We start from the raw sequence: 23,335 nt of genomic DNA, 5'->3' as shown, positions 1-23,335 counted from the left end.
AAATAAAGGTAGCGGAGTAAAAAGTACAACATTTGCCTACAAACAGCAGTGGGGTAGAACGATTCAAACGCAATTTACAGTTGAGTATAAGTACAGTGCTTAAGTAAAGGCAGTTCATTATTTCCACAGTTTTGAATCTTACTTATATTTGCACGTACTTGTCTATACAATTTCATCAACAAAGTATATATATAAAAGTTGTATATACATATTATAATCAGTGCATCAGCCAAATAAAAATTGGACGTGAACTTTGGCTCGATTTATGTCCTTTTTTAGGTCTCCTCGCCATCTAACAACGTATGTTTAACGTATGATTATATATTAAAATAATGGTTTAGATCTTGGATTCTTCTTTGGGTGAACTTTCCCTTTAGTCAACCATGCAGACGGGGTCAGCCCTATGTTCCCACATTTCTAGGACATTTTCGAAATTAGGGTTAGGGCTACTGGATAATAGGTTGGGTGTAATTGGCTACCAAATTGGGAGAAAGGGGGATACAATCTGATACAAATTCATGAAAAGGGAAATGTGGGAACATAGGGCCTAATGTTCAGTGAAAGAAATGTCCCCTAGAAATGTGGGAACATCGGCACGCTCCCATGCAGACAACAACATCCCTCGCAGACAGATCAATCTGCGGATCACCGAGCGAAGCTGAAACTACATCTAAACCACATTTACCTCAGACACAGACTTGTGTTTATTGAGAACGAGCAGTGCAGTGAATGACAAGTCTTCGTCACGGCGCAGAGTCCGGCGTTACCAGCCCGTGGACCCGGGGAGGCCCCGCTGTAAACACGACTAGCGTGGACATGTTAGCGTTAGCTTAGCTACATTAGCGGCTGATTTGTACGCACTGATAACAACGTCAGTGGCGCCTTTCAAATGCGCAGTTGATTAAATATTAAAATTCCCGCCAAGGAATAAGTCAACATTATTTTTTCGCTACGACCCGTCTCACACGACACCAAAACAAACCAACCGCTCGCAGCTCCAACAGTTTCGCACAGTGATCAGACATTGGGGGATTTGAATTAGCTAAAGTTAGCATGCTAGCGCGTTAGCTTCAGCGGCGGCTCGCTACTCACATTTCTTGAGCCACTTCATCCAGTAGCGCACGATGAGGCCGTGGCTCCTCTTGTTTTCAATGCACCACGTCGAAAGTCCCTGTATCGACTCCATGGTGTTGGATACTCCCTGAAACCTCCGGTCCAAAGACGCTTCCAGGGCGGCGGTGGAGCCGCGAGGTCCGTGGCCGCTTGCAGCCCCAGAACCGGCCGCCATCTTTCCAGCTCTGTCTGCTGGTCGCTGGCTGCTGACGGGGACGAAGGAGCTAATGTAACGACAGGACACGCCCCCACGCTTCACCTCGCCGTCAACACGGCTATATTTACAACAGCGTGCCGCGGTACTGAACAACACGGGGCTGTCCTGCGTTACAGTTCATGTCTACCGTCGTTGTGAATGTTTATTAACATATTTATAAGTTTATTATCTGCGGAATCCAATCCAGGTAACAGAAGAAAAACAAAAACACGTTTGTGGAATTGTGTGGTTTATTTAAGGCTTTGACTGTAATGGTACAGAGAAATATAGCTAGAGGTCAGTCAAAGATTTGCTCCTTTGTCAAAGAGAAAATAATTATTTTTTTTCGAACTTTACATTTCTTTGAAATGCATCTGTGATAACTAGTCAGTCTGGAAACAATGCAGAGAGGTTTTGCTTCCAATCCTTCCAGGTTTACTCTATGTGTGTTATACAGTCTTTCACTGATGGGTTGGTTTCTATTAACCGCTTCACTCACACAGGGATTAACATCAGTGGACATGTAGATTTCATCACAAAAATTAAATCACAACGTAATCTGACACTGTTTCTCATCCTCATACAAAGCCTTGGGTAAGTAATTTACATACTGTTCGATCTATAATAGATAAGAAGATCTGATTGAGGAGCCAACCACCAAAGAGATGAACACTGATGCAGGCATACACACACAGACACAACCTCATTTGTCGGACAGACACCCACACAGGATTTTTGTTCCTCCTTTTCTATGTTCAAGTCTCATGATTAAACTTGATTAAGCCAGTCAGCAGAGAGGGTCGGCTGGCTGTGCGGCGGTTGGGTCTGGGGGCGTGCTGACGGAAACTATGGGCTCTCCAGGCAGGTTTCAGTCATCCGTGGTTTCCAACACACTCTGGCTGAGAGCTAGGTCCCAATAGTGTTCTGTGCCGTGCTTCTTGAAGTGCTCTCTAGCCATGTTCTCTGTGGGGCACTGCTTGAACTTCATGTCTCCAAAACTACGCTCTTTAGCCGTTCCCTGAAGAACCAATAAAGAGTTATTGGACTTTAATGGCATCACAAAATTATTTCTTAAATATTTCAGAAAACAGAATGTGTGAAACTCACCTCCCATATCAACCAACACTTGTTGTTTCTCTTTGTATCGTCGTCACCATCAGGATCTGATTAGGAATAAAGAGTTTAGTATCCTCGAAATAAGCACAAACACACGATAACTGGGATAAAACACTCAAGCTACTCTTACCATCTCTTTTACTGTTGTGTTCCACCCATTTGATTCTGTGCATCATCAGCCTCTTGAACTTCTTCTGGGATTTGGGGCCTAAAAACAGAATTAAAATAATTCAGATACAAAATATCATTCATTAATTATTATTAATCATCAGCATTCAGTTCATTATCATTATTGTTAACCTCATTTCATCTCTAAATGTCAGCATTATTACTGTCATCATAAAAACCAGTGTGACGCTGCTTTAAACAATGGTTAGACGACTGTTCCTCGTCTCGCTCTTCTCTGCCCCTTTACACCCACTGTGATATTGTGAGGTCACGACCAGAAGAGCTTATTGAGCACAAAATGCTTTGTTTCCTGCAAATGCATGCTCAATAACCAGAGTCAAGTCCTTGTCAGTGATGTCAGCCATTTAAACTCTAATTTTGAGTTAATGTTCTCATTTCCCTTATATGTTGTGTTTACTGGCAATGCACTCCCTTGAAGTTATCTGGACCTTCATCGTATTTCACAACCCCACAGTGACAGTTGTCTTCAGGTTTCAAGACTGATGAGTTTGACCAATTCAAGTTCATCAAAATAATTGGATAAGAACAGGTTGTACAAGGTTGAGACAGGATCTTTTGGGGATAAACAACACACCAGACAACATTGACATTTGGGGAAGTTGTGAATAAAAATAAACAAAGTTTTTTCTAAAATGGTGAAGGAGTGTTTATTTTTAGTCCATGGTGAAGAAATTAATGCTGAAAAGGTTCTGGTCAAGTTCTGGACTTAGAGAACGCTGACTAACTTTTATTATCACTTCTTCAAGAAATCATTAATATAATCAAATGATTGTCAACACCAAACATTTTCCCTTTAACAACAGTAAATATATGTTACGAATATGAGAAAAAAATTTAACTGCAACGAACTGGAACTGGCACAAATGCTTCTGTGAGCCTGAGCATCCTTTTCCTGTACGCTGTTGTGGACATGTTTCCCTTACCTCCCTCAACTACAACAAGGTTGACATCTCTGTGCAGCACTACTGTGCCTGTCAGGTACAGCTGGTTGGCATTCGCCTCCACTTTAAACTTCTTTGCAGGATTTTGCAGGTTACGGATCCTGTACAGGGGGAAGGACAGGTGCTTAAATTAGAAACACTAACAAGTTGCGAAAGAAAAAGCGCTGTGATATGCACTACAGTGTTCGCTCTCTCCCTATGAATACAAACCTATACACTGCAATGTGAACGCCATCAGTAATGTCTTCCTTTAACTTCTTAACCTTCTTCTCTTTCCTCTGCTCTGATGTGAGTTTGCGAGCAGCGTTGGCCTCTTCATGAGCCCTGCAGGGAGGGAGACACAGTTAGAAAAACCACCTCAATGGCTTTCTTTACTTAATGTGTGATTCTCTATTACTATAAGGAATGAGTGTGGACTTAGTGTCGAGGTTGATTGTGTGACTTACTTCTGTCTCTTGGCCATCTGTGCTCTGACGTGGGCCTCTACTTTTGTTGGGTCCTGAACAGCCTCCGTCCCGAGGACTCTCATCAGGTTGGAGATGCGTACTGAGGAAATGAAAAGCAATCATTAGCAGCCTTCTCTTTAATCTAGCATCGCAGCACTTTGTAATTGTAGTCCTTTTGGGTGGGTTACCTTTGGGTTCTGGTGGAGGCATGAGTCCCAGACGAACCCGTTCTTGCACTTCTTTTTGGGCCTCCCTTCGTGTCTGTCTTCTCAGTTTCTTCTGTTCTTTCTTTGTCAGGTACACGCCCAGCGTGACTGCTTTATCTGTGTCAACTGAGAACCCCACACACACAAATGTTGTCATAACGCCAGCAAATTATAATGCTAGTATTTCAATTGATACCAGAAATTTGAATTGAAATTGAAGCAAAAAAAAAAAGAAGATGTGCAGTTGAAAGCCTAAACACTTACCTGGAGGGCTAATTTGGGCGGGATGTTCTACAAGGTTGGTCACACCAAATAACTCCAGCTGTTCAAATTTTGTTTCTGGGGTTCTACAAAATATTAAGAGGAAACACTTAGTAAACTAAAGTAAGTTTAGAAAGGACAAACTGCACTATAATTTGTGCCATAAAGATTGAGCTTCACATTTTGCAGTTTCATCAGGACAGTGAGAATAAGACAACAGACAGGTTTAATATTCAAGCTGAAATGTTTAAATTCACAGATTAGCTGTGGCTTCTTACAATTCTACGTTGAAGGGCAGGATGTAAGTGTCCCACCACTCCAAATTAGGCACCTCCCCTTCTCGAACCTCCTTCCTAGGCGCAATCAGGGCAAGCTTGGTGGAGGCCTGGATGCCCGTCTTCTTTGCTGCTTGAGCAATCTCACACTGCAACCTCTCCAACTGGGCCTGATTGAGGTAAAAGTCAAGTTGTATGAACCATCATTACAAAAGCATTATAATCCAAATAAACAGGCTGACTACTGCTGACAATGAAGATAGTGGAGCAATAATCCAACCTTAGTTCTAATTCTCTGAGCTATCTTCTCAAAGCGCCCCTGGTCATGGAATTTGAAGCCCCGGCGAGCGCGTTGAGCCGGTGTTATAGACACACGCTGGTCAAAGTAGGACGTGGACTCCAAGTCGTCCCCAGGCTTCTCCTTCAGCTGTTGACGAAACTGCTCCCTCTTCACCGCTCGGATGTTAGCTGAATATTGAGAGGGATGTTAACTGAGAATGCCCAAACAAGAAAAGATTGTGTATATGTTTATTGGGCTGCTATGTTACCTTTAAGTGTGGGCATGCGATGTGTGAGTTCAACCTCTTTGCCACTTGCATCCACAGTTCTTCCCTTATCATCCAGAATAAGAGGTGTAGGCTTGTTCACCTCCTTGACTTCGACTTTCCTATAAAAAAGGGACACACAGGGAAATCAGTCTGTTTCCACACTGCTACACGCACCAATATAAATGAGTACAATGTTTTTTTGCCTCTTTAGAGTCTCAAATCTCTGACATTACTCACGGTGGAGCAATTCCCATGGCATGTAGATTAGCTAGTGCCACTATGTTGTTTGGCCCAGTGTTCCCCAGGGCTCCGAGGATACCAGGTTTCATGGCTAACTGGGACTGGATGCGCGCTTGTAGCTCAGCAGCCTTGCGAGCCTTCTCGATAGCATCGTTCATGAAGCTGGCAGCCTGGGAGGGAGCTATAGATGACGCACCAGCAGCAGCAGTGGTGGAATTGCCAAGAAGCCGCGACACTGGAGAGGCTTCCATTTGTGACTGTGGTGTAGAAAGGGGCAGCCGCTAAGGTTGTGGAGAAATAAGAACAATGTTATACTTGATGTATTGTCTGTAATTGCTGATACTCCTCCCTCACTGTGAAAATTCTTACCGGACCAGCAGGAACTGGAGATGAAAAACTCAGTTGTTTCTTTCTCTCTTCGATCTGTTTCGTGGCTGCCTCCATCATCTGTTTGATCTATGGACATTAAAAAAGTTTTTGTAACTGTAAAGGGTTTCTCATAATAATCCAAAATAAACTTATTTGGCTAAAACCCCAATTGTCACTGAGAAAAGACTGTCATACCTGCATTTTTGTAAGCATGCCAGGGCTCTCAGATGGAGGTCCAGGTATGACCTCAGGCTCTTCCACCTCCTGGAAGCGAGGGGTCCGTTTCCGTTTTACCACGGTCCCATCTCCTGCCTCGGGAGGTTCTCGCTTTGCACCTGGGTCATCATCACCAAACACATCCTGAGAACCACCAGCCAAAAGAGCAACACCACTAATATTAGATTTGCTTTGAAAACATGACATTGTACCATTAAGCCAAACACAAGAGTGGTTAAACTTTGGGTACATACCACTTTATGTTCAAAGTCAAACAAAGGTTTGAAGTAGTCAGACTAATACAGTGTATGCATTACAGGCATTGTCAAATTTCCAGACTATAAATGGTCACTTTTGTACAGTATGTGAGGATGTTAAAGCAGTCAGTGTAACTTCTGGTCGATAAATTGATAAACTTTAGGTAAAAACAAGGACAATTTTAAGACGCTAGTGCAGACAAAAGAATTGTCCTGACAATTTCTTGTCTGATGGTATTGCTGCTAGCAGCTTTTTCAAGAAGAGTTCATACAACTTCACACTGTGCTTTCTCAATCTGAAATATCACAGCACAATTACAGACTCAAGCATTTGGCAGAGAAAAAGGGTTTGATGGTGTTCTCTATCGTTTGTAACATTGTAGTGAACTGTTGCTAAAAACACACTGCGGATGTAGCAGAAGAAATGTTCAACTCGGTCCACAGACTGCCTGATAATGCACGGAGCCGCGTGAAGTCGATAAGACGAACAGTTCTGAAGAAACAGAAATGCGAGCCACATACAGACAGAGATCCCTCGCTTTACAGTATGATGATGTCTCCTGTGGCATTTCTGTACCTTCAGTTCTCTCTTGCGATTCTTGTCTCCTGCTCCTTTGTTGCCCCGGGCACTGCGGCTCTCCTCCAGCGCTTCAAAGAGACGCTCCACAAAACCTCCAGCAGAGTCATCGAGGAAAGGACGCAGCTGGTCTGGGAGGGAAACAAATTTTGACTAATTCACACAAATCTAGTACCATTTAATAATTGTCAGAGTTAAATAACATGGGTGAATTTACATGCACAGATAAAAAAAATTACACAATCACTGTGACTTAAGATGTTTTGTGCCTGATAGTTGGATCAACGAGCACGTGCAGGACACAAATGCAGGGCATTTGTTGACACTTATAATTTTTCACTTTGATTTATTTGAAGAGGATATGACAGCTAGCTCTAATACTTAGTGTTAAATGTAACACAATGATCACTTTCTGCGTATGGGGAAAAAATGACAGCTGAATAGTTAAAATAACATTTACGGTGGTCTGGGACATAACCACACATGATGATCTGACCATCACCGGTGGCTCGCTGACTTAATCCACTGATCGGTTAGTCCATCACCACAAAAGCATCTACAACTATTTAGATAATCAATTAATCATTTATGTCATGTTTCATACAAACTACCAAAAATTCTCCAGTATGGTCTCAATTATTCAAGATTTGCTGTCTCTCGTCGTCTTTCGTGCATGTGGTCTTCAGTAGTTCTTGATTCAAATCTGCACATAGATTAAGAAGAACAGCAGGTCTCTTAAGAGTCGGAACAGTTACCTATTGTCTTTCTTTTGTCCAGTCCCTTTCCAACACAGTGCAAAGCTGCCGTGACCACGGTGGGCTCGGAGAAACCAAGCACTTTCTTCACTGTGCGCTCCACCCAGGGTCTCAACTCCTCCACCTCTCGCTTTGGAAGAGACATCCTCCGATCCTGCAAGACAACACAGCATTCACAACGTTAACTCTGACTAACGGGGTTGATGCCAAACGGTCTCCCAGAGCCTTATGCGCACTTGGCTGCCGTTGTCTAAACATGAACGCCCACCAGGTATGTCCTCTTACGAAAACACATGCACGCTTAGTACAAAACTTGCCACTGTTTGTCAGTAGCACTGTGGCCACAACGTTGTGTTGGACTGGGCTGACGAATGTGCTAACAAGTAGCAACATGCAGGCTAAAATCAAGTACATCCGCCAAAACTCCCCGGTAGCCCGCTAACCGACGTTAGCATGCTGCTGTTTGCCAGCTACCAACGCCAGCGAAGAGCTGCTTCATTGAAGATACGAACCTCGCTGTTGTGCCTCTATCCTCTGTCAGACTACTTAAGCTGTGAAGGTCAAGAATAAACAATCGAGTCCGGGAAGCGAAGACGGCTCAAAACCATCAAGTTTACTGTGAAACTTTCTGTTTAATCGCGCCGTTCACACAACGTTTCAGACCCAAGACCCGGAACCGGAAACAGACGCGTCTTCTTCTTCTTCGTGAGAATGTCAGTGTCGCTGTTTCGTTCGGATGTTCGTTGTTTCCACCCAGCTGCGCCCGCCGGAACGACCCCGAGTGTGTCGCAAGGTAATACTTGAAAAATCATGATGGGAATTCTGGATTTGAACGTTTGTATTTGACCAAAGCAATGTTAAGGTATAAAATGAGACGTAGACCTGTCTTTTTCTTTTAACCAAAGTTAAATAGAGCTTTTAAATCTAGCGTTAAAGTGGTTTTCCGTTTACAAACTGTATTTTCAATGCCGAGGAAAACGTACACACCATCATTAAAAAAGTTTCTATCAAGTTTTGATCTCAGGAGTGGTTTAGAAATGCATTCAGATCCATTACCCATAGTACTTTCATAAAATTGAAACGTGTAGTGCCAACAATACTTGAGTAAATGTACAACAATGTACGGCAACATTGTAGTAGCCAATATACTTTTTAAATTTTGCTCAAGGATAAGAGTTAACTAAAGTAGTCAAGTTTAATAGCGTAAAACAGCATAAATTAAGTTCAAGTTTAAATATCTATATTTAAAGTAAAGCGGATCATACTGCGAAAAATTGTTAATGCATTTATATTACAAGGGAGTTTTGGTCCAAATGTTTTGCTGAAGTTGTAAAGTGTGTAGACTCTCGGTGGATCTGCAGCATGAAAACAAGATTCCAAGCACCACATGACCAACTCTTGTTGGTCAAGGTTATTGTTTGGTCCACTCTGACTGTTGAATTTTGTCATGGTCATGCCTCTATGGATAAAGAGCTAACATGAACCAATCCTCTGTCATCTTCTAGTTGTCAATCATATTTCTTTCTTTACCTCTATCACAATGTTGATGTGTTAAAATCCTTTCCATTCTAAATCAGTTAAATGAACTGCAGCGCATTGCTCACAGTATTGGTTTGACACATTTCCAATGGCCTCCTAAAGGTCATGGCTTAAGACTTGGTTCACATCATAAAATAACAAGCTATCTATAATCCCCTTTCATGACTAGAGTGAAACATTGTCCAACTCTTGCCTAACTACCCAGAAACTAGTCATGAACCCAGTGCCCTGCTACAGACATGGGATAATCAGGTGATCTCCTTTTCCTTCTTCTGTGGGCCCGCCCCAAACCACCCCCCACCCCCCCTGTCTTTGCATGATGTGGGTCAACTGAGTGCAGTTGTAGTAGTAGTGTGAGCCTGAATGCAGAAGTGAGCCCGAGGCTGCGCCAGTCTGTCACATCACCGCACCCCTCCCTCTGCAACAGTCCACACGGCCACGCTTTCACTCACATTGCTAATGTTTCGTGTAACCATCAGGATAAAGAGAACATCAACAGCACATTATAGTTTGTCAGACTCTGCTCTTTCTATAGCATTATAACAATCATCATTGTGTCAGCCATTCATCACAGCTACATTCAATTACCCCCTCGAGAACCACACACCCCCATCATCAACCCCCCACATGCTGATTCATCAAGGATACATCATTCACAATTTACCTTCTGGCTTTCACTCACTCACCCACTGACTCAGACTGTTTACATCCACGTTTACATGCACCCCGCGGCCCGATTCATGTGCGTAACAATACTGTGCTCTTACACTGTTTGCACTATCTGAAGGTGTATCTGGTAGCTAATAGGAAGGCTCTTGTTAACACCACAGAATAATAGAATGACATTTGAGAAACTTTCATTGTGTATTTATCTTTTTCAAAGCTGAAACGTGAGCCTCTTCCACAACCACAAGCGTCTTTGTGTAAAGAATCACAGCTTTGGATCCAGTTTACTCGGTGACCTCTCCATTGCCTTTGCAGAATCAAAACACTGTAAGAAACAAGACCAACATTTACTTTTTGTGGCTACAACAGTTGTTTTGTATTAGTCTGTCATATTTATTCAGTTATTCTTTTGATTTATAAAAAAAAACATGAGAAGATTGTAAAAAAAATGTTCATCTCATTTCCCAACAGCCTGAGGTGATGTCTAACTGATCCCTAGCAAAACTGAGGGGGAAAAAACAGCTTCCTAAAGGTAAATATTTTTCTAATTTTCTTCATTTTTTTTATGATAGTAATCAAAACATTTGTCAGGAAAATAAGACATTTTAAAAGACCATTGGATCCAGGACTTTTTGATGTGCATTTTTTGCAATTACTGATATTCTGTAGACCAAATAATTAATTGATTAGTCAATAAAACATGCAGATTAATCAATACAGACTACATTAATTAGTTGCAGCCCTAGTGACAACTTCAGATGGATTTGTATGTTCTACCAGCTGACCAGCATTTACAATATAGAATACAGAAATCTTGCAAATCCTCACATTTAAAAAGTATTTTTTCAAAGGTAAATAAACAATTATCAAAATAGTTGTGGGTTTTGTTTCTGCTGATCAACAAATTGATTGATTGATTGCTTCAGCCTCATACCAGACAGTTATTTGCAAGACTTATACTTGAGGCAGAACAACATGATTAAATATTTGCATGACATTTATGAGGATCGGGCTTTAATCTGTTTGTAATCAGCAAACCAACAAACATCATACACACACACACACACACACACACACACATACACACACACACACCCAGCTACCTCCACCACGATTCTACCACCACCACCCCCCGTGATCACCCTGAATTCCTCATTGCCACCTCACATGTGCTGTCTGCTCCCCGCCCCCGCCCCCACCCACCTCTGGCCAACTCTATTATGTAATGAAACCTCAGCACATAATATGACAATACCACAGATATTTCTACACAACTACACACAGAAAGCAAAAACACACACACTCTCTGATACCCACTCTGGCAAACATAGTGTCTTCTCCTTTCCCCGGTGCAGCTAAAACAATGCGTGTTGATAATTATATGAATCAATCTGTCATATTACTGGAATGCCGAGCATTTCGTCTGCAACAAATCCTCGTCCGAAATCTGAAAAGAACCAATTGTTGTTGTTTTCTTTCATTTGCCGGACAATTGCATTACTGCTACGCCATAAATATTGCACAAGAACATAATTTAAGATTTTCCCCACGTTCCTACACAAAGAGTTTTGAGTCATCAAGTATGTGGTTATGGTATATTTCATCATGCTGACCCAGTTTTATTTCATTGAATCTGACAGGGGCAGTAAATCATGTTGGATGAAACAATCTCAGGGGACTCCGCTGTCTTTACTTCACACATGACTTCAGTGTACGTATCAGTGTGAGTGCACGTGCATGTTCTGAATCCCAATTAGTCTAGTATGGGTTAATCGTTTGACTCTCCCTTTTTTCTCATTCGTAGCCCTCACTCGTTTGCCAACTCTTCCTCCTTTTGGCACCTTTACATTTCCCCCACCATCAGTTTATTCTGTCTGGTGATTCCCTTTCACTCACTGCATTTAATAATTGAGCAGTCGTGTGAGATGGCGTCTTTGCGAGCAGGCTCCCAAGAACACATTCAGGCCAAAGAAACTGATGAGGATGTTGTATGCCTGTAGCTCGGGTGTGCCCCAAATATCACACACACAATGTCATGGCATACATGTGCGTCCTTGAAAATGTAGTCCTGGTATCTCTGTCTTTTACCGTGTCCCCTGTTGGTCACATCACGGTGACGGGGACCACAGATGGTGGGCAGCGCAGCGTCTTCAACCCCACACACACACTAAGGCCCGTCGTCGCTGTGAGCTCCAGCAAGGGAGAGATGACTTCAAACCAGCTCTGATTTCCATTGCTGGGCTGCCCACTGTGCAATTTTAATGAGCATCGAGGCTGTTTTGGGACTGGTCGGCACTAAAACCCCCTGAGGACTTTGGGTGAGTAAGAGCGTGTGTGCGTGTCTGTATGTGTGTAGTTGTAAAGTCACAGTGTGGCTTCACCTCGCGTGAGTTGTACTGGAGTGCACTGGGGGATCTATGGGGGAGGGGATTTTAGAATAAGTGAATAAGAGCGTCATTGTTTCATTCACTTCATTACGCACACAGCACATATACAGCAGGTTACCAGACATACACCCCTTTAATCATTGACTTGTTGAAACCAATAACGGGATGTGGACACACAATTAAAACCTACACAACAAGGGATAAGAGGGGCACTAAGTTCATTATGTGCAATCCCACTGATGCACGGACACACATGCTCATTTAATCCAGCACATGCCTGTTGGATACTCAGTGAAAACAAGCGAGTGTTGTACTGATGCATTTACAACAAAGGTTGTTTTGTAATAGTGAGGAAATTAAACTTAAAAAACCCCAAAAACATAGAGGGCAAAGAGAGAAACACATAAACAAGACATGGGTGGAGCTGATTTAAATAATTTTTAACAAAATAAGTGCGGAAATCAACATATGTCCTTCATGCTTCACAAAACTGAGGTGAAGTCTCCTCCCTGTGCCCTCCACACATCCTCTTCCCGTCCTTTTCCTTTTGCCCCTCGTTTCCATCCTCCAGAGGAGAAAGAGAGAGGGGGGGTTTAGCTTCTCTCCTAAAAACTGCATGGATACAAGGGGGGGCTGAGAGGGAGGGAGGCAGAGGGGAGGAGGGAGGGCGGTCTCTGTTGTTGTTCCACAGCAGAGTCAGTGTGTCAGAGACAGGCCCATCACAAAATCAGCCAGTCAGTGTGTCAGAGTGTGCGGCGGGGAGTGGCCCACGTGTGTGCGTCTGTGTTTATAATTCCCAATGTGTGTGTGTGTGTGTGTGTGTGTGTGTACATGTAGCATGGCTGACTTCATCCCGTCTGAGCGGGGGGAAATCGAACCACTCCCTATTAAAATATGCCACCCATGTGCCCATGTGCACGCTGTAACCATAGCTGTGATAATGGAGTGGGAGAGAAAATGGCGAATAGTAGAAGTATTTTAATCAATATTCAGGAATATGAGAAATGATGATTGAATCCATTAAATTAATTTAACAGTGAACAGCCAACAGTTTCTCTTCTTTACATATTTGTAAATCAAATATTTGGGGGGTTTGAACTGTTGGTGTCACACAAACACACACACACACACACACACACACACACACACACACACAAACACACACACACAAATCAAGACACAGTGACATCAACAACAGTAACAGAATGAGTTTTCTCTTTAAATCAGAATCCAATTAAATGTTCAATCATGTAAAAAAGAAGAGAGATCCTCACATTTAGAAATCTGGTATTTCGTTGGATAAACGGTTCAAACAATTAACAAAATTGCCTGTTAATTTACATTCATACATTCATAATAATATAATAATCCAATAGAATGTAATAATTCATATATAGTGTTTGTTGAACCCAAGTTTGGCTTCTTCTTTGGTGATGTTACAAGAATAAATTGCACAGTAAAACTACCCCTTGTATTTTGTATTGACTATTAATACAAAACAAAATTCTACCTCTGTAAATACATTCCTCTGTGAATGTGTAAATGTAAATTTAATTCAATCAATGCCTTTATACTATAGGCTATACAAAGCGTCACTTTGCTTTATTTGTCCGCTACTGCTTCCATTTGTTTGTTGTCACTTTTATTTATTTATTATTCACGTATGAGAGACGCCGTGCGGTATTTCTCATTGTGCCCGAGTATAATGACAATAAAGATCATTGTGATTCTGATTCAGATACAACGCTGGTAACATAATTATGTAGCCTGATCAACTTTTGACTCTTACCTTTTCATTTTCTCCCCGGAGGGACTGATAGATGAGCCTGCCTGGATGCAGGGATCAGGCTGAAGCAGCTCATGTCTGACTGAACTGAACTCAACACAGACACATTCTCTACTACAGACATTTACTCATTTACTTGTTGTGATCTCTCAAAATCAACACCCAACCCACGCGGACACATAAAAGCTACCGTAATGTTTGGGTTCTGTAGTGGCAGCTGGTTAGAGGATCAGCCAGCCCCCCTACTAGTGCCAGTCAGATTAACAACACCCCGCCGCCCCTCCTTCTCCAAACCCTCGCCTTCCTCCCTTCATCACCCACACACGCACACTTCAAAACGTACAGTCTCTAAATCTGCACCCCATTGAGTCACACATCTGCTTAGTGAGAGCTGCTTTCCAAAACAAGTCTCACTCGCAATCATCATCATTTTATAGCAAAAATCTTTCTTTAACTCAAACTGGAAAATGTGAGCACAAATATGTACTGTATGGAAACACTTGGAACAAAATACAGTCGAGACAGTTCGGCGTTCAAAAAATGTGAAATTTATTAAAAGATTTTTTTTTTGTCCTTTTGTATCATTGTTGAAAAAGTAGCCAGAAGAATAATATCGAGTAAAGATGGGGTGAGAGGAAGACAGTTTAGATCCAGAAAGAAAAGATTGAGGGGGGATGAAGGAGAGAGGGCAAGAGCAGACGATTGCAGCAGGGTGGGGGTGGGGAGGCGAGGGGGGAAACTACAGTCAGCGTTTGTAAGAAGAAGAAGAAGAAGAAGAAGGCAGCTAAAATAAACAAGACATTATCTCTGACCAGTCAGCAGTGGCCCGCAGCAGTTGAAAACATTACATGAAAAAAAATAAAGGAAACAAACAATGATAAAATAAGTGCAATTGGTTTGTCTGTCACACCATGACCGTATAAAAAAAATGCAGGAGTTGGGTGGAAGACACCCGCAGCCTTTAATCGAGAGTCGGTGTCTGATGCATCGCGCCGTCTCACTTCTGGAGACAGAACGGGGCGGGACGGTCCGACTCGGTGTCTGTGACCGAGGGTTTGTTCTCTCCTGAACTCCACGTACAAACGGCAAACATGGAGGCTGCCAGGAGCTCTGTGTTGACTTTTTTGGAGGAGGCCTGGTACATGGGGTACCCACCTCTCTCTAGTTTTTTTAATAGAATATAAGTCATACTTTTTATTTAAAAATACATTAGTCTAAATATTTATTCATATTTTCCATTATAGGTCAATCCCCCCTCATACATTTACAAGTTTATTATGAGCAGATTTCCAAATACGGAGAGAGGCCTCCCGTGAAATTTCGAAATTAGAAGTAGGGAATTAGAATAACAATAGCAGCAGTAGAGTAGAACAGTTTTTCAAGAGCACCAGCTATAAGTGCAGGTCAGTCAGTTCCTCTGTTGATCCGAACCAAAAGAAAATCCCAACAAAGGAAGGCTCATTACCACCTGACCCGCAGTAGCTGCTGCTGCGAGTGTGTTTCGAAGCCGAGGATGTCGGCAGTTTGGATTGACTGTAGTTGTTATTGTATTGGAGCTGGACACCGGTTATTAAGCTGTAAATAGTTGATGATACTGTTGGTTTTGATGCCAGTGTGTGTAACTGGCGAAGCCAGATGAACATGACTACATGTACAGTAGGCGTTCATGATTGAATATGTACTGGTTTTGTGAAATGCAAACAGTCAAAACACAGCATGAGTTCACAAAAAGCACCAGATGCTTTTTTTTTTTTTACTGAACACATCCTATTTGGTAAAAAGGCACAGTAGTCCCAATAGTCCAGTCGAGAGATTTCACTTTCTTCAGGGTTTGTTTTCCTTTTCACGTCATGATAGCAATAAAAACCACAAACAAACAAACAAACAGGATCTTCCCGATCACCTCAAAAAAATCGTATACCAAGCTGCGCAAGTGCACAGGAGGCGATATTCAGCTGCCCAATAAATAAATACAAACAATAAATAAAAAACAGTATCAGATCAACACATGAATAAATTAACTGTGGGACTTCAGAGTCATATGTCCTTGAGTGGTCCTCATTTTTCCGAAAAAGTCTTTTGCGTGGATTTGAACGACCCTGATTATCGCTCAGTTTGCAGTCGGGCACAGCGCGACAAGAAAAGTTGCGTGACCTCTGCTCACTGTGATGTCGCTCCTCTGAATGCCTCGCTGCCGAATATGCCAGCCAAACGCCCAAACTGTTCTTGGATTACATTCGTGAGTTGATGACATCATCCCCCCCCACACACACACACTGTCTCCAATTACTCCCAATGCGCCGCACGTACAGTTTAATGCTGCGTTCTGTACACTGTATTTCACATCACTAGCGATGTCATTTCTCTTCTGCAACACAAGACGCCTCAATTCTATCTACAAAGTGAATGTAAAGTCCTTGTGTCTCCTGCCGTAAGACTCAGCTCACCTTGTGTCACCCACTCTCAATTGAATCCTAACTAAAGTTACCTCATCAAACTGAACAAGCTGTCGTCCTGAACACTGTCACCGAGCGTGCTCCTCACGTTGGATGTCTGCTCAGACAGTCATTTCTGAATATAAAATTATTATTTATCGTTTTCATTCTGAAGAGGAACTCGCATTCTGCTCATCGAAATTCTTCAAAAATCACTCCTATTGGCCATGACTCAATAACCTGTAAATAGCCATTAAGGAATAGGTTATCTTTTCTATGCCCCTCAATCTCAACCACCATAGTGCACGTGTTTATGATTACGGGATTGCGATTATCAACTGGATTTATTGAAATACATTACGTCCCGTTCTAGTTGTTGTTTTGATGAGGGGCTGCATTTCATCCATCATTCGTCTCCAACATCCAAGCACCTAGAATTCTTTCCTCCCCTTCCTTTCTCTAATGTATCTATAATGACAGGACTTCAGCCTCTTCCATTCTTCCTCTCGCAGCAGCGTTTAGCTCGATGGTGTAACAGAACCAGGCTGCCAGCTCGTGTTCAATGCATCAGGTCTCTAATGGGCTGGGGCACACCCTGGGCAAAGGCTTGTGTGTGACGTGAGCAGATTGGCTTTGACCCTGACAGGCGGCGATGGTCTCGCTCTCGCCCTCACTCTGCGGCTGGATTTGGCAGCGGGCTTCCTTCATCAGATTTTTGGGGTGCTTGGCGATTTGTGGTGGAGGAGACCACGCAGTCCTGGGTAGCAGGGTTGCCCCTCCTGCCGGGTGGGAGGACGGCACCGACAGGCTGGTTTTCATGGTTACCTGCCGCTGCTGTGCCCTCGTGCAAGGGGCAGGCCTTCCGCGGGGACAGGATGGGGGCAACGTGAACCCACGTCAGGCTCGGCTCAGAGCTTTGACCTGCTTTGTAGTTTGACAGCTTGCCGAGTTCCTCACCGTCACTGTCCTTTCCCTTTGTGTCCTCAGGTAGTTGGCTGTCGAGGGCCACATCTGGTGAATTTTGATTTGCATCAGATCCCAGTGTTGGAGGAGGAGGAGGAGGTTCATCCCTTTCATCTTGATCTTGTTTCACCCTCTTCTCTTCTCCTCTGATATGAGGGCACCTGAGAAGCACCGGGGAAGGCGTGGGTGTGTCCGTACCTGTCCAGCTTAGTCTGCGCTTCTGGAAAATGAGCAGGAGAAAGGAGAGTCATTTGAAAGTGAATATAGAAGTTGTGGTGGTGGCATGAGTCAAGTTGTGCACAAAGGAATGCGTGTATTCTCACCTTGACGGGAATATGTAGCTGATCCCTGTGCTTGTGTGGCGGGGTGGAGCTGGAAGTTTCTTGGAGGGAGCGGGCCGGCGACGTGGCGATGCTGGGGGCTGCGGAGACGGGCAGGGTGGGGATCTGAGGAAACCAAAGCTTTAGCATCATCTCCACCTTGATCAGAGTGTTCAGGTACTTCTCCCTAAAAAAAGAAGAAGAGAGATTTAATGTTAATTGAGGAACAGAGGGGGCTGAAAACATCTGGATGTTTATGATCCTGTATATAGATCTAGATTGAATGTCCTCTGAAGTGTGGTGTTTCTCTGCAGTGCCAGTGAATGCTGTAACTCTAGCTACCACGAGGACTGTTCAATAAAACATGGAACAGGAGATGAGGCTTGAAAGAGAAGACTGCCACACTGGTCCCTTTTAGTTATAACTACATAACTGAGCTAATCTTAAAATCCAACTAAGATGTTGTGTCTGAAGAGGGGAATGAGTAACTGTGGCTAGAAACACTGAAGGTGTGATGGTGGGACGATGTGGATGACAGCTCACCCGCTGTTGGGTTTCTGTAAAACCCCCACGATCCTCTGGATTCGATCCATGGCAACGCTCTGCTGGAAGCTACTCAGACCTGTCAATCAAAGGAAAAATTCCTCCAGTCAGCCATTTACACCTCTGAGACGCTCTAGTCATGGAGAATCCGTGTGTGTACACACACACACACACACACACACACACACACACACACACACACACACACACACACACACACACACACACACACACACACACACACACACACACACACACACACACACACACACACACACACACACACACACACACTTGTGATATCAGTAACCTCGCGTGAGCTGATGAGTCAGCCACAAGGACTGTCGCTTCACACACACGCTGCACTTTGGACTTCATCAATAGGCTGCATCAATAGACAGACGAGCACACTCGACTGCAATGGATGGAGGCCACTCAGCATCTACAGGTTTAGTCTCCACACATGCTTACCCCGGTCGAACCGACCCCTCTTCAGTCCATTTAGCAGCTCCAGCAGGGGCCTGACGAAACCCTGGAGCTCAGCACACTGACCGAGGAAGAGTGAGAGAAGACAGATTACTACCCAGTTTGGGTTGGGACATGCTGTCTTAATCATCTCTGCAGACACACACTGCTCTGTCATCCCTCTTTTTTCCTCCACCCGGACCAGTCCCTCACCTTTTGAGCGAACAGCAGATCTCCGTGTGATTTCGGGGTCTGGCTCGAAGGAGCCACCTGACTCAGGCCGACATCGGCCGCTCTGCCGGCGCCCTCCGACCTGTATGACCCCTCCTCTTCCTCCTTATCGGTGAAGCCGTCGCACGTCCACTGGGACCCGGGGCTCTCTGATCCCCTGTCCCCATTGGCCGCAGCCACGCGCGAGGATGAACCGTCAGTCAGGAAGACATCGGTGTCATCCTCCACCTGATCCGAGTCGCTGAGCAGGAGGCTGTCGCTGGAGCTCAGGGAATCGAAGGAGGGCTGAGAGGAAGTGCTGCCCTGGGACTGCATTGCTGTTGGGGCGGCAGAACAGGGCCAAGGGTTATTATGACAGTTTAGAAAGGAACAAAAAAAATTTGATTGACTAATAAAATTTTAAAACAAGCATGTTTTTAAATTGCGAGAGGCAGGGCACATGGAGACAGAGGAGATATGGATGGCTGCAAAACAAAATCATTGCATGAGAACTCTTTTCCTATTGGCAAAACTCTTTTTTTACCCATCTCCCTCTCCCTAAAATAATAACCCCAATTACTCAAAATGGTGGGTATACCAGTGCCCTAGTTAAACATGGTGCAGAGTGGGACTGGGGCTAGGCAGTAGGCACACAATGGTAGTGCATGTCTGGCTCCCATTGAGGAGATTGGAGAAGAGAGTAAAATGTGAGGGGGATGGGAGATTGTAGAGTAGTGAAATCAGAATAGGCCGCCTCTCTCTCTCTCTCTCTCTCTCTCTCTAGCCCCTCCTCTCTGTCTTGGGCTCGCTCTCCATCCCCCCTTGGTTCCACACACAAACCTCTCTCTTTCCTCTCCGGCTACATTTCTGTATGCCTCTCATCTCTCTCCGCTCTCCCTTCAGCTCATCCCGTTCTTTATGTGCACGCTCACACACACAGGCCTGGTGCTCCTCTTCCTTGCCTCTTCCACAGACCAACCACCCTTCTCCTCCTCCTCCTCCTCCTCCTCCCTGTTTCACATTTTACATACTGTATCTCAGGCCATGTGCCTTTCTCTCACCTCTCTTTCCCTTTCCCACCTTCTCTCTCTGTAATCTCTGAGCGCCTGCTGGTCCCTGATACCACCAACTCAGGGGGGGGGGGGGGGGGGGTCAGAGGGGTCACTGTCAGAGGGGTCACTCAGCTGCTACACACACACACACACACACACCAACATAGCTTATATCAATATGATATATAGTCTGGAAACAATCGCAGACAAAGACGAGTGGTGCAGATCTTTTTTTTTGGTTGAAGTGTGCCCACACAGATGAGAAAGAGGAGCAAGAACGTCTTGAGAGTGCACACGTTGAAATATTTCACCAACCCAGGACAGACAACATCCCTTCCCATTCACATGTGTCCGGTGGCTGATGTTCCCTTCAGGGTGGTTGTTTCCTCTTCGAAACCAAATGTTGCGTTGTTAACATTTGCATCATTCAAGTAAACCCCCCAAAAAGTAGAAGACTTAATTAAATTTGGTCCTCATCCTTTTTATCCCCTACGGCCTTTCTGACTTGGTTCAGAGCCCTTGGTAACTGGGATGGGGGTGAAGATGGAGACGGGGTGGGGTGGTGCATGACGGTATAGTCTGCACAGGTAGGAGTGGACCATGAGGCTGCGTCTCAGGTGTTGGCTGACTGTCTGTGTTTCTGCGCACCCCAATGCAGGAACCGACGCACCGCGCAAGATCAGACAGAATGTTCTGTACACGTGGAGCCGAGCGGCGATCACGCACAGAGTCAGAAATCGATCCGGGTGACACGCCAACAGCGCCAACAGCAAACATGAGCTGGAAATGTGATTTACGACCGGATTGTTCTGGAAACAGAACAAAGTCCAGCAGGCAGTCGCACATGATCATGAGGTGATGGTTGGTGGATAAAAGCCCGGTTGGCACGCGAGGTGCTCGACGAGGACACCGCTCGTGGTTGTATTAGTAAATTGTCCCGGGAGCGGGATCAGGACATATCGGGACAGGGAGTTCCTTTGGGCTGCCCAGCCAACTTCGGGAAGATCGTTAGCCACACATACACATATACACACACTCACGCGAACACTCACCCTCAGTAATGTGAGAATAAACCAGCAGATGCCAGAAACGAGCGCAAGCGGCGCCACCCGGACCTTAAAAAAGGCAGATCCGTCAGAGCACAGTCGGTCGCTGGAGCAGCATCGGGGCGCCCAGCCTCCGCCCGGCAGTTCATCGGTTTGTCTCCGCTCGGTCTTTCTCTCGGCACTTTACGAGCGTCAACATGTGCGCGGATGCACGTGCACACGTTTTGCGCGCATCCCATTGGCTCCCGGCCCGGAGGGCGGCACGCGCCATTGGCTGACCCATCCAGCCAGTGATCGCTATACTGGGCGGCGATTGGACGGTGTGTGTGTGTGTGTGTGTGTGTGTGTGTGTGTGTGTGTGTGTGTGTGTGTGTGTGTGTGTGTGTGTGTGTGTGTGTGTGTGGACTCGTACACGCGCTACGGAGTCGGCACGGGATATGCACGAGACTTCCCTGTGCATCCAACGTCCACAGTGGAGATGATGACACCGCCCCCCACTCTCATAACAACCGAAAATCGTGAACGCGCCAGATGGAGACGGAGCCTGACGCAACCCATCTGCGATCAGTGGTCGGGTTTAATTCAACAGATTCAGAACTAACGCGCAAAGGAAACCAACCGACAACGTTTCCCTCTCAGAGACAAGGATGGTTGACCTCTGAGGTGAGCAGGAGAGGCCTGTAGTTCAAGGGGGAGAAGTAAAAGACGGATTTGTCTGGATTGCCAGAATGTAAAATCATATAATAAACTACTTGTATACACTTTCATGGCTCCCTGCTCCCTGCTCCCCTCACCAAAGGAGGAGCAAACAACACTCAGCAACCCGAGCAGACATATCACATTTGAATCTGAAGTTATGAAGCATTGTATTATCGTCACATTGTCAAAGCTTTGTAAGTTTCTATCCGTTCTTGTCCGAGGAGACGTGCCTTTTTCTGTATTTTCTTCAGGTATCTCAAGTCACTACATATTTGAGTCACAAAATCTGTCATCCGGCTTTGCCACTCAAATATTTTGTGTCATAAACATCCAATGAAACATGTTGTTATTGTTGTTGTGCACATTGTACATTGAGTCTTTGCTTCTATGCATATGAAATGGGCCATAAATAAACTTGACTTGACAACTGGAAAACGAGTTGGAGTTCAAAGATGAAAAATCTAAGTATCTTTCATTTTTATATTTAAAAAAGTAACGTTTTTGTGGCTCTGTTGTTAAATTACCTTCAGTAATACATCATATGAGAAAGGGATTTGAACCCTAATGCAGCAAGTCAGTTCTCAGGTCCTTGATTCACGGCAACACAGCAGCACCAACCCCCTCCCCTCTGCTTTACGTTTACTACAAGTGAACCCAATGACCGTCACTTGAAAGATGTAGTGCAGTTCACCAACATGTATCGACCATACACACACACTCATCATCTGTGCAATACTCTTCATCACATGTATTGGTATTTTCTCTCCTCGTAAGACTTTAATTGCAGGTCGGTCATAATGCTTGCTTTACTGGTATTTTTAGATGTGAAATGTCAGGTTTAAGCATGAGGAGAGTGGGGGGATGCCCGTAAGCGCCTTGCATGTCACGGAGGAAGGGGCTGCCCATCCCCCTCTATACATACAACATATACATGAACCCACTGAACCCTTCTCCTCAACACACACACACACACACACACACACACACACACACACACACACACACACACACACACACACACACACACACACACACACACACACACACACACACACACACACACACACACACACACACACACACACACACACACAAAATACTGGCCTTTTAGCATTGTATTGTGTACAATCACCTGGTAACCTCAACACCAGGTGAGCGAACCCTCCCCTCTCATTGTCCAAACAGTATAAAGGTTAACTTTGGTAATAATAAACCAAGGTTCATGTTGGTGTGTGTATATATATGTGTAACAGGGACCAGGTCAACAGGGGAAAAAAAGAAAAGCTCTTCAGCCCCAACAGCATTCCATTGCACCACATGAACCCAGTGAACCTCCTCTGAGTTCATGAGAGCTGAAGACCACCCCCATCATTTCCATCTCCCTTCCCCTCTGAGCACCATCCCCCACCTGGTCTCTGTGTTGTTTTCTGTCCATCCTCCTCTCGACACCATCCCTTGTATTGACATGCTTGAGAATTCAATAGGAATGGCCATGTTGAGCTTAAGCCAATGGGTGAGT

General features: G+C 44.5%; 3 protein-coding genes and 1 long non-coding RNA gene across 5 annotated transcripts in view; 1 reads left to right on the top strand and 3 right to left on the bottom strand.

Annotated features, from left to right (window-relative positions):
* The window catches only part of LOC118299062 (threonine--tRNA ligase 1, cytoplasmic), a 28,626-nt gene extending 27,298 nt beyond the window's left edge, over nucleotides 1-1,328 (bottom strand). For both annotated transcript variants that reach the window (XR_007030427.1, XM_047330635.1), the window contains exon 1: nucleotides 1,093-1,328. Coding sequence is in view for 1 of the 2 variants with exons in the window: in XM_047330635.1 (XP_047186591.1) it covers nucleotides 1,093-1,288 (196 nt within the window). In the remaining variant the exon portion in view is untranslated. The remainder of the gene's footprint in view (nucleotides 1-1,092) is intronic.
* A 214-nt stretch (nucleotides 1,329-1,542) lies between these two features.
* Nucleotides 1,543-8,375, bottom strand: prpf3 (PRP3 pre-mRNA processing factor 3 homolog (yeast)). Its single transcript, XM_035622366.2, has 17 exons — nucleotides 8,218-8,375; nucleotides 7,706-7,859; nucleotides 6,951-7,081; nucleotides 6,096-6,260; nucleotides 5,901-5,987; nucleotides 5,529-5,812; nucleotides 5,292-5,410; nucleotides 5,024-5,211; nucleotides 4,747-4,913; nucleotides 4,472-4,554; nucleotides 4,190-4,333; nucleotides 4,002-4,101; nucleotides 3,766-3,879; nucleotides 3,538-3,656; nucleotides 2,556-2,633; nucleotides 2,417-2,472; nucleotides 1,543-2,327 (listed from the first exon to the last, which is right to left on the bottom strand). Exons 2-17 carry the CDS (start codon nucleotides 7,848-7,850, stop codon nucleotides 2,178-2,180), a joined length of 2,130 nt encoding a protein of 709 aa, XP_035478259.1. The 5' UTR covers nucleotides 7,851-7,859; nucleotides 8,218-8,375; the 3' UTR covers nucleotides 1,543-2,177.
* LOC118299844 lies at nucleotides 8,365-12,904 on the top strand. Its single transcript, XR_004789972.2, has 4 exons — nucleotides 8,365-8,498; nucleotides 10,128-10,237; nucleotides 10,382-10,442; nucleotides 11,551-12,904. It is a non-coding gene; the product is annotated as an uncharacterized LOC118299844 (long non-coding RNA).
* A 1,707-nt stretch (nucleotides 12,905-14,611) lies between these two features.
* Nucleotides 14,612-21,330, bottom strand: LOC118299257 (circadian-associated transcriptional repressor-like). Its single transcript, XM_047336136.1, is given in 7 exon segments — nucleotides 14,612-17,247; nucleotides 17,249-17,701; nucleotides 17,805-17,988; nucleotides 18,345-18,423; nucleotides 18,816-18,891; nucleotides 19,023-19,357; nucleotides 21,124-21,330. Coding segments are annotated over 6 exon segments (1,287 nt in total). The 5' UTR covers nucleotides 19,356-19,357; nucleotides 21,124-21,330; the 3' UTR covers nucleotides 14,612-17,085.
* Nucleotides 21,331-23,335: the final 2,005 nt, after the last annotated feature.

This window comes from Scophthalmus maximus, chromosome 1 (genome assembly GCF_022379125.1).
Source record: "Scophthalmus maximus strain ysfricsl-2021 chromosome 1, ASM2237912v1, whole genome shotgun sequence".
Classification (NCBI taxonomy): Eukaryota; Metazoa; Chordata; class Actinopteri; order Pleuronectiformes; family Scophthalmidae; genus Scophthalmus; species Scophthalmus maximus.
This window is presented reverse-complemented; position numbering and strand designations above follow the sequence as displayed.